This window comes from Syzygium oleosum, unplaced genomic scaffold (assembly GCF_021117445.2).
Source record: "Syzygium oleosum isolate NSW1041296 unplaced genomic scaffold, Sole_v2.1 Sole_v2.35, whole genome shotgun sequence".
Taxonomy (NCBI): Eukaryota; Viridiplantae; Streptophyta; class Magnoliopsida; order Myrtales; family Myrtaceae; genus Syzygium; species Syzygium oleosum.
The window spans coordinates 1,811,009-1,821,060 of record NW_026607519.1 but is presented as its reverse complement, the minus strand read 5'-3'; the positions used below and the strand labels follow the sequence as shown (position 1 = coordinate 1,821,060).

At 37.8% G+C, this 10,052-nt stretch overlaps 1 protein-coding gene across 2 annotated transcripts; it reads left to right on the top strand.

Annotated features, from left to right (window-relative positions):
- The first annotated feature begins 1,503 nt into the window (after positions 1–1,503).
- On the top strand, positions 1,504–9,717 carry LOC115676964 (kinesin-like protein KIN-14R). Of its 2 annotated transcripts, none has more exons than XM_030600009.2 (19): positions 1,504–1,889; positions 4,001–4,299; positions 4,399–4,570; positions 4,664–4,734; positions 4,823–5,006; positions 5,289–5,398; positions 5,492–5,591; positions 5,671–5,757; positions 5,825–6,001; positions 6,087–6,360; positions 6,567–6,728; positions 6,825–7,040; positions 7,123–7,160; positions 7,315–7,478; positions 7,673–7,924; positions 8,006–8,071; positions 8,259–8,336; positions 8,437–8,505; positions 9,079–9,717. In XM_030600009.2, the coding sequence occupies exons 1-19, from the start codon at positions 1,673–1,675 to the stop codon at positions 9,538–9,540; spliced, it is 3,198 nt and encodes a 1,065-aa protein (XP_030455869.2). In that variant the 5' UTR covers positions 1,504–1,672; the 3' UTR covers positions 9,541–9,717. The 2 variants fall into 2 exon arrangements, with proteins under 2 accessions (XP_030455869.2, XP_030455870.2); XM_030600010.2 differs by having other exon boundaries at positions 1,505–1,889; positions 8,262–8,336.
- Positions 9,718–10,052: the final 335 nt, after the last annotated feature.

Below are 10,052 nucleotides of genomic sequence, written 5' to 3'. Positions count from 1 at the left end.
CTCACCATTTCCTTTTATTGAGATGGTTGTTTTAATAGAGAGTTTTTTTTTTAGTCTTTGTGCTTGTAATATGAAAAAAATTTAAGAAAAGAATTAAATCAAATGAAAACAAGGTAAAATTCTAATAGACCCGAACACTACCAGGGAGAGTTGATTGAGGGGTGTAATCAAGCTAAGTCGGAATTCAAATACTCGAGCTCGACTCGATTATAATAAGAGTTATATATTAACTCAAGCTCGAGTTTAATAAGCTCAAACATTTTCCTTGTATTTATATGCGATATGTAATTTTATCAACTTATGTGTCTCTTTGTGTAATTATGAAAATACTTTGGAACAGAATAATAGAAGCTCGATTAGATCTGCGAGCTGTCGAGTTGAGTATTGGCGAGCGCAATCTTCACTCGACTAGATATTCGAGTAGTTAGAGGTCGAGCTCGGTTTAATTTCAAACCGTAAACAATTCTACAAATTTTAAGTAAATTTGTGTTGGTTATTTGACAATTATATGTTAAGATTTTTTAAATGATATTTTTGGAAAGAAATTAAAACAAAAGATATCAGGCTAAAGACTGAACCGGCTTGGACCGAACGGGTAATTTCAATCCGACCCTTTTTTTTTTTTTTCTCTAGCCCGGTCTTTTCGAATTGGCCCGTTTGGACCCTTACTAGTGCCTATTGCCCCCTTAGGTCCTAGCACTTTTCCATTATTACGTTATGAGAATGAAAATCAGGCATAATTTTTTACTTGCCACTCAATTTAGAATTCTCGATTCTTCATTGGTCAATGGAGCCGACCGCTCTCTCCCCGTCGGGTTCCTCGTTCCCAAACCAACGCTCGTTGACACCAACCACTTAAAAGTGCATAAATGTTTCGAGCGATTATTTTTAGGAAAATATTTTCTAAATCGTTCATTTTTTACGAAACAAACGGAGCCTTTAATGCACAAATGTTTTTGCATTTCGATAATATTAAAAATGTCTCGCTACTATTAATTACGCAAACTCACTACCAACTTCAATTTCGAATTTTTACATAAAATGATTTCATGAATTGGCCATGCCTATTATTAATAAACATTTACAATCATGCATAATGATACTTTAGATAATGTGAGTTATGTAAATTTTCATTACTCTTTTTTCCTTTGGCCACCGAATTTTCATTACACCTCTAAAACACAAATTGACGTTACTGTGACATGAAGTACAATTTATGGAACTGAAACGTGTACGAGTTGCAAGTTATATATTTTACTTTGCTAATATATATATATATATATATATATATATATATATATATATATATATATATATATATTAGCAAAGTAAAAGCAAATAAAAGGAAAACCGAAAAAAATGGAAAAATAAAAAAAAGATAAGGCAGACAGCACACGAAGAAAACCCTAAAACCTTTCCCACGGCATTAACGGTAACTTCATAATGCTGTGGCAACGGTCGAATGAGATTCAAAATTCGAACAGAGCCCAAGAAAAGCCAAGATGCCGTAAGGCGAAGACCACCTCCAAAATCTTTCACTCCCTTTTTCCGGTTATCTTTCTGAGGACGCACCTCCGCGCTGACCTCCGCGAAAACCAGTTTTTCTCCTTCTTCCCACATCAAGAAATCTCCCGAATCCCCTGCACACTCGCGGGCTCTCGTCGTTCTTGTGATGGAGGACGTCGTAGGGTTCGATGGTTTCGACAGATGCCCGGAAGCCCTCGATCCGAAGCCCCCTCCTTTCAACCGGGATGAGGTCGAATCTCTGGACAAAGGAGATCAAGATTCTTCCTTGGAGGGCGGCGACGACGGGGGTTTGATAGATTCTGTGCTCTGCGATCCCGGTTCGAGACTAATTCGAGGCGGGTTCACGAAGCCGGCGTCTCCTGGTAAGCGAATTCTGCCCGCTCCGGCGTTCAATTTGGAGAATTTCTTGGAATGACGCAAAGACATGAGCTCTTTATACCTATTGACCCGATTGAGTCATTTCTCCGTTTTGGTTGATGGCCAGCCATACTGTTAGGTTTTTTTTCTTTTGGGTCATATTAGGGCTTATGTGCACATAAAGAATATGTTAGGCTGTCTTAGGATCCTAGCTCTTTGCCAATAAGCCACGGACAAATTGGAAAACGAAGTGATGATACTTCAAGCGCTTCTCCTTTATCTCTATCTGTTGTGCAATTTTGAGAACATGTGTTTTGAAGAACATATGAATGGCTGTAATAACTGTAGGTCGTCTAAGTTCTGTCATGGTAAATTTTAGGTTTGCAAACTGATTACGAACAGATCACAAGAACAAGTACACATACACACATACTTATGTATATGGTGGCATTCTGTATGTTAGCGTTGGTAATTCAAGCCGGCCTGTGATTATGTTCCTAGATCGTGTTGAGTCACGTTAGCATCACTTCATAAATTTTTTTAACAAGCCAAATGATTGACCCGCGATGATAACTTTTTAACTCGTGTCAATATTGGGGTTAAGATTATCACGTGTGTCAAATTTGAGCTTCTCCTTATGTTTCGTGTTTGACCTCGTGTCATGTAAATGGGTTGTGTCCGCTCTCTCTCAGAGAATGTATGAGGTCGGGGTTTAATATCTAGCCGAATTGGAGAACTTTTCATATTAATAGAACATCCAGATTTGAGTATCAAGCTCTTCCATAAAGTGGGCATCTTTAAATGCAGTAGAGCCAAGCATCTTTTTGTTGAGATGGCGACATCGCTCTTTACATATATTTTTCTATCAAACCTTAAGTGAAATTGAATGAATTGATAGAATTAACTCGATTAATCCGTTTATGTGGTTTTGTGCTGGTGAATCAGCAATAGTATGTGTATGTACTGGTGTTATGTTGATGCATCACATAACTTTTAGCAATGCTTACTATTTAGATAAAAGGATGTCATTTCAATTTTTCTTTAATGGTTTCATTAGATGAATATTTTAGATAATAAGTAGATAGGGGAGGAGCAATTTTATGCTGAATGGATTCACCTAACATGCATCTTTATGTTGTAATGGTCATTAAGAAGTTAAAAATTAAGCTGAAATATTTTATACTGCATTATGCACAGTAACTCCAAGCGTGTAATGTTTTGTTTGTTTTTTAAAACTGTGCCGAAACTCTACAGTCTATGGTTTCAAGGTGATCTTTCAAATAGTTTAAGAAACCTCAGTTATCCAGGTTTTTTCTAGCACAAACAAGAATGTCATTAGAATTTTTGAAGCATGCTTACTGAAGTTTACATATAGCGTACAGACCAACATAATCACCTCAACGTGTGAGCTGATTTGGATTTTAACCAATATGAATGTTCAAGGAATGATCTCTAACCATCATGGAGAAATAAGGAATATCAAATATTAAATTGAAAAGTGAAGATAGAAACAAACTGCCACCTGTGCGGAATGCGTAATCACTGATCCATATGTACTTCCGCATACCGATTGTCTTAAATAAGTTGGATAATCACAGCTCACTTAAGTTAATAGAATTGTATAGCAAGGATCATGAAATAATCTTTTGTGCATCTTACATGATGGCTTGATTTAGGTGGCACAAGTTAAAGTTTACTTGAAGCTCGCATTGCCTGTAAAATAAAGATTGTGTTCAGCGTAAATACTATGTGCTCTCTCCATGTGCCATATATTCTGATTGACACCACCTTAGTTTGGTCTGCATCGATTTCCGAGCACATCTCGAGTGGTCCATCATCATAGTCCTATTTGTTCTTAACAATTGTCTACGTTCAATGCCAACTTGTGTGTTCTATATGGTTACCAGATTAAGTTAGGAAGAGAGAAGAGAGCACTCATGTTGGGATTGCAACATTTGGGCTAGACTTAGAGAGGCATAGCTAGCTAGCAATACCTTTGTACTTGAGTTAAAATTTCCCAATATAATTTACCATTTAATGCTACTCAAATGTTCATTTGGATATGCTTTAGTTGCTGTCTCTAATGGGCCATTTTGTTTTATGTTGCTTTGATTAGAGGAATATGTGATGTTTCTAAATGCCGGAGGTGAGGCTTCAAATCAAGTAGATTCCTTCATGAAGTTTCATGATGATGCTTTCTACGAAGGAGGTGATGCTTTGAGAACCAATGAAATCATAGTCGATTCTGGTGATTATCCATTTGTTTATCAATCAGCACGATTTGGAAATTTTAGTTACCGCATCGACAGTTTTCATCCTGGAGACTATTTCGTTGATCTTCATTTTGTGGAAATTATATTCACCAATGGACCCAAGGGCATGAGGGTTTTCAATGTATTCATGCAGGAAGAGAAGGTAAGAACTTTAGCGCCCAACATCTGTTTTAACCTTTTCTTTTGTTATTTCTTCTTCATGAGAAATGCATTTGAAGTATATGCTTTTGCTTGATTGCAGGTCCTTTCCGATTTTGACATTTTCAGAGTTGTTGGAGCCAATAAGGCATTGCAACTAGTTGATTTTAGGGTATCTGTGAAGGAGGACGGCATAATTGCAATAAAATTTGAAGGGGTTAATGGAAGCCCGTTGGTAAGTGGGATTTGCATTAGGAAAGCGCCAGAGGTGTTGGGTAATATATTCTTTCATCCATCTGGACAGTATTGTATTCCTTTTTGACTATATTGACCTTATAGTGTTATTCACAATTACAATTTGCGTCCAGGTACTCGAGGGACTGGTGAATGTATAAAGTGCAATAATTGCTGTACCGAGATAGAGATTCCTCTAGAACAGGTGAGACCTTAATTTATTTGGAATATTTAAAATTGCAAGCATGTAAAATTTGTGTCATCTGCTCTCAGAAATTTTGTTATTCGTGCAGAAGAAGATTATGCAAACAAAGTTAACAGCCAAGTTTGAGAGGCAGATTAAAGATCTTTCCGTGCAGAACAACCGCAAAACAGATGAATGTTATCAGGCTTGGATGTCACTAACCACAGCAAATGAACAGTTGGAGAAGTTTAAGATGGAACTTGACATAAGGACATTTGAGAAGCGTAGTTTGGGTAAGTTCCTATCGGAGCTCGATTATGAGGAAAATACGAAAAAGACAATGCACCCAGTTCTTGATTCTTGTGTTTTCTTTTATGAGTGATCTGAAGAATGTCTATGCTCTTGATATTTTATATTAGATAACCTAGCACATTGCTAGATAATGAACTAACTGGTAACGTACAGCCTTTGACATCAATCTTTCTTTCTCACTTGATTTAAATTGATGCGTATGTTTAAATAGTTTGTTTGCCCCTTGGAGACATTAATGGTTCTTTGTTTTACTCTCCCATCAGACCAAGTTGTTGAAAAACAAGATGAGAATTTGAGGAACTTATCCAGCAAGTACGCGCATGATAAGCAGTTCTGGGCCTTGGCAGTTCATGACCTAGACAAGAAAATAAAGGTAGTCAATTGAATTATAAAATATGTAATTTGTTAGCATTTACTGGTCAATTTATTGGAAATTCTTAAATTGGTTAATTGGTTGGTTATGTAGATCATGAAGAGAGAGCACTCTCAGCTTTCTCGAGAAGCACATGAATGTGCTGATTCAATTCCCGAGTTGAACAGCATGGTCTCTGGAGTCCAAGCACTAGGTATGCTTGAGAAACACTGTCTATTTTTCCATTAACAGTGACATAATGTGTTCTCCTGAATTATGGACACACTTTGCAGTCGCACAGTGTGAGGATCTCAAAATGAAGTACAGTGAAGAACAAACAAAGAGAAGGAAACTTTATAACCAGCTTCAGGAGACAAAAGGTGTTTGAAACATTTTGTACTTTGTACATTTCTTAGAAATATATCTAAAAGTTGGGTAAATTATCAGGAAATATCAGGGTGTTTTGTCGCTGTCGTCCGTTAAGTAAGGAGGAAGTATCAGCTGGGTGTGCAACCATTGTGGACTTTGACGCTGCAAAAGACGGAGATCTTGGCATTTTGACAGGTGGTGCCACCAGAAAGACTTTCAAATTTGACAAAGTCTATACACCAAAAGATGACCAAGGTACATTGCCTTCACAACATGATATATCATGCTTATACCACAATAGAGCATAAATAAGTAATGAGACTAATTTTCTCCATGACAGTCGATGTCTTTGCGGATGCTTCACCATTGGTACTCTCTGTGTTGGATGGCTACAATGTTTGCATATTTGCTTATGGGCAGACAGGAACAGGGAAGACATTTACAATGGAGGGCACCGAACAAAACCGAGGAGTCAACTACCGGACTCTGGAGCAACTGTTCAGAACTGCTGAGGAAAGGAGCGACACATTTGTCTATAATATATCCGTCAGTGTTCTTGAAGTCTATAATGAGCAGATAAGAGACTTATTGGCTACAGCACCAACTTCGAAAAAGTATAGTCTATTTCCCATGTGCAGTATATAAATAGAATAAGAATTTACCTTTCTTTTGGAGTGAAAAAGACCCTAAATTTTGAGACTTTGGTTATTTCTTTTTCGGGTGAAATGGAACTTTGCTTTCTACTCAGCATGCAATTGCCTTTTGCATATGTATGGGTGATATATTATCAGATGATAACTGTTTACACATGTCTTTCCAGATTGGAGATAAAACAAGCATCTGAGGGTTTTCACAATGTTCCTGGGATTGTAGAAGCCAAAGTTGAGAGTACTAAGGAAGTCTGGAATGTACTGCAGACTGGAAGCAGTGCTAGGGCTGTTGGATCTAATAACGTTAATGAGCATAGTAGTCGATCTCACTGGTACAGAGCTGTCATTTGAGATTTTCATTGCATGGTATTTATGTGACTTTTTTCCTCTCCGCCAACTAAAGTTGCGTGACATCCTCCTTGTTTTAGCATGCTATGCATAATGGTAAGATCAAAGAACTTGATTAGTGGAGAGTGCACAAGGAGCAAGCTCTGGCTTGTAGATTTGGCTGGTAGTGAGAGGCTGGCAAAGACTGACGCGCAAGGAGAACGGCTCAAAGAAGCTCAGAACATCAACAAATCTCTTTCAGCTTTAGGAGATGTCATATCTGCTCTGGCAAATAAATCCAGTCACATCCCTTACAGGTCTCGTCTCGTTTTGAATTGGTTTCATACTTCTCTATTCAATGCTATCTGTGGTTCTAAAAGTACTGGGGATTGGTTTTAGGAACTCCAAGTTGACACACTTGCTTCAAGATTCGCTAGGTAACTTTGACTGCTCTCTCTCTCTCTCTCCCTCTCTCTCTCCCCAACCCCAAACAAAAAGACTCCTTTTAGATGATTCAGATTGTTAAACTATGCGTGTACTCGTCTTATATAATAGCTGTCTCTTGATGAGAGAGTTGTACATGGATGGCAGGTGGCGACTCCAAAACTCTGATGTTTGTGCAAATTAGTCCATCAGATAAGGACTCGGGGGAGACTCTGAGTTCATTGAATTTCGCGACTCGGGTTCGAGGGATTGAGCTGGGTCCTGCTAAGAAGCAAATTGATCCTAACGAGCTTCAAAAGATGAAAGCAACGGTAATCTTTTGAAAACTTAGCTAGAATTTCTTTTATTATTCATGGCACTTCACTAGAAATATCAGGACAGACGATAAGTGATCCATGGTTATGTAAGACTTCATTGAACGTTACTCCCTTCCCTCTTGTCCTACTATAACCATAGATCTCGTAAATGTGTAACTCATAGTTTTCATTACATTTTTTTCTGAAAGCTTGACAAAGCGAGGCAGGAGTCCAGATCCAAAGATGAATCTCTGAGAAAGCTAGAGGAGAACCTACAAAGCTTAGAGAATAAGACCAGAAGCAAAGATCAGACGTACAAAGTTCAACAAGAGAGAATAAAAGAACTAGAAGATCAACTTCAGCTAAAGGCATCCTTGCAAAATCAGTCGGAGAAACAAGTCCTACAACTATCAGATAAATTGAAGGGAAGGGAAGAAACGTTCTGTGTTCTCCAGCAAAAGGTTGCTCTTCAACTTAGTGATTTACTGCTTTGACGTTTCAATTAACTTGAATACTTTTCAATTAATTTATTCTTTGCAAAGGTCAAAGAGCTTGAGACCAAACTTAGAGAGCGAGAACAATCAGAATTTGCAATATTGCAACAAAAGGTTCGGATATATTCTTATTGTACATTTGGAGAAGCTTTGCAGATATTGGGCATAAACTTGTGATCATATGGAGCATATGAATTGACGACATACATTCTAAAATCCGGAAAAGTCAACTACATTTCATTACCACTACATTCAAAATGGTCATGTTGAAACAGTATCTAAGGACCTCTTTGCTTTTTAGCAGGTCAAGAATCTTGAAAGCAAGCTGAAGGAGCAAATGCAGGAGTCTGAGCATCATGCGCTTATGTTCCAAGAGAAGGTTTGCAGTTTATGTATTATTGAGAACTGCAAAATCTCTCTTTCTCTCTCTCGCAGCCTTTTAGTTATCTTTTTTTTTCTTTTTCTGCTCCTCTTTCCAGATAATAGAACTGCAGAGAAAATTGAAAGAACGAGAGGATAATTCAGAATCATTGGTGCTCCATCAGAAGGTAATTGGTTAACGGTGCCATAATTGATTTCATGCTGCTGTTAAAATCAATTAAAAACTCAATTCACAGTCAGTTCTGGGGCCTCATATCATATACTAGTTTGGTATTGAGTAATATTTTGTATATGTCCATTTTTCATTTAGTTGAGACGGCATGCATGTCTTTCTCAGACAGGGTTTTACCATTACAATCCCACGATGGTGTGAATATCTCTTAAAGTGCTCATTATATCCTGGGCAGCCATATCATCAAGAGAACATGATTTGTTGAAACCGAATTTTAAACTAAAGACAGATTGTGAAAAATATCATCAAGAGAACATTATATGTTGAAATCTGGATTTTGAACTTAAAAGACAGATTGTGAATAATTTCACCCAAATTACCATTTAACGTTGAATTATAGTTTAATTTGGTTGTATTATTTTGCTACCAACTGTTAGAAAGCCAAAATCAGCTGTCCATGTTAACGTTACGAGGGAAGTTGATCAACTCTTTGGTCTCCCCTCGAGAAAAACGTGAATCTATAAATAGTGACAGATTGTTTGGCCCTTTTTTGGTGGGGGGGATGCAGATCAAGGAGCTTGAGGAGAAGCTGAGGCAAAAGGAGCAAGAAATGCAGGGTAAGCTGACTCAGGATTATGCTGATGGGATAAGGGCAACACCAATAATTGGGAAAACTGGCTTGAATGATGGAAATTTGGGTGAAATTGAGGCTCGTATCCTAAGAAGTACGAATTCAGTGAATCGCCCAGTTAGTCAGGGTTCTGTTTTCTCTGGTGGGTACGAATCTCTTTATGACCGAACTAGGAAAAGGAACTCTAGAAGTGGAGAGACCGAGAACTTTCTACCAAACGCTTCAAGTGACAAGAGAGGTAGAAAATCTGACCCGCCTAAAGTCGCCAAGGTAACAAGACCAGTGAAGCTGGCCACAAATGCCCAAGGACCCTTTACCAGTACTAGCAGGAGATTTAGCAGAGACCAAGTTCAAGGTCCAAAAGAAAAAGACAACAAGAAAAAGATCTGGTCAAGATGAACTCTTCACTTGTACTAGTGTATGATCCAACAATTATACTTTTCTTGCGTGCTTTTGAATATATACACATGTATATTAACTACTCCATGTAGTTTTTAGCGCATGAACTGGAAGCAAATATTAGCCAAGGAAATGAGCCGTTCGAATATGATTAACATATTTTATAACATTTGAGTATTCAGTCTTGTTGGATCAATTATATATGGCTTCTGCGTACAGGCCATGCTGGTTGAAACAAATGAAGTTGGTAGACAGGAACCACAAGAATCTCCATTCTGTTTGCTTCTCCAGGCGCAGCTTGTCTTTCACAAGTTGATCATGTTTAACTTTTGACAGGGTTTTATCATAACTTCGTTAATGAAGTTTCTTCTTCGTTGAACAAGGTTTGTATTATCTGTATCTTGACATCTTACTCTTCTGTTTTTCTTCCCTTTTAACAAGAATCCCCACTGTTTAACAAAGAACAATGCCGGGCTTCTGTTTTTTCACTCAAAAGTACTGCTTGGTGTTAG

Coding starts and splice junctions, on each gene's coding strand:
- LOC115676964 (XM_030600009.2), top strand. CDS start 1,673: ATGGAGGACGTCGTAGGGTTCGATGGTTTCGACAGATGCCCGGAAGCC. Junction 4,735..4,822: donor TAGAGATTCCTCTAGAACAG/GTGAGACCTTAA, acceptor TTATTCGTGCAG/AAGAAGATTATGCAAACAAA. Junction 5,007..5,288: donor ATTTGAGAAGCGTAGTTTGG/GTAAGTTCCTAT, acceptor CTCTCCCATCAG/ACCAAGTTGTTGAAAAACAA.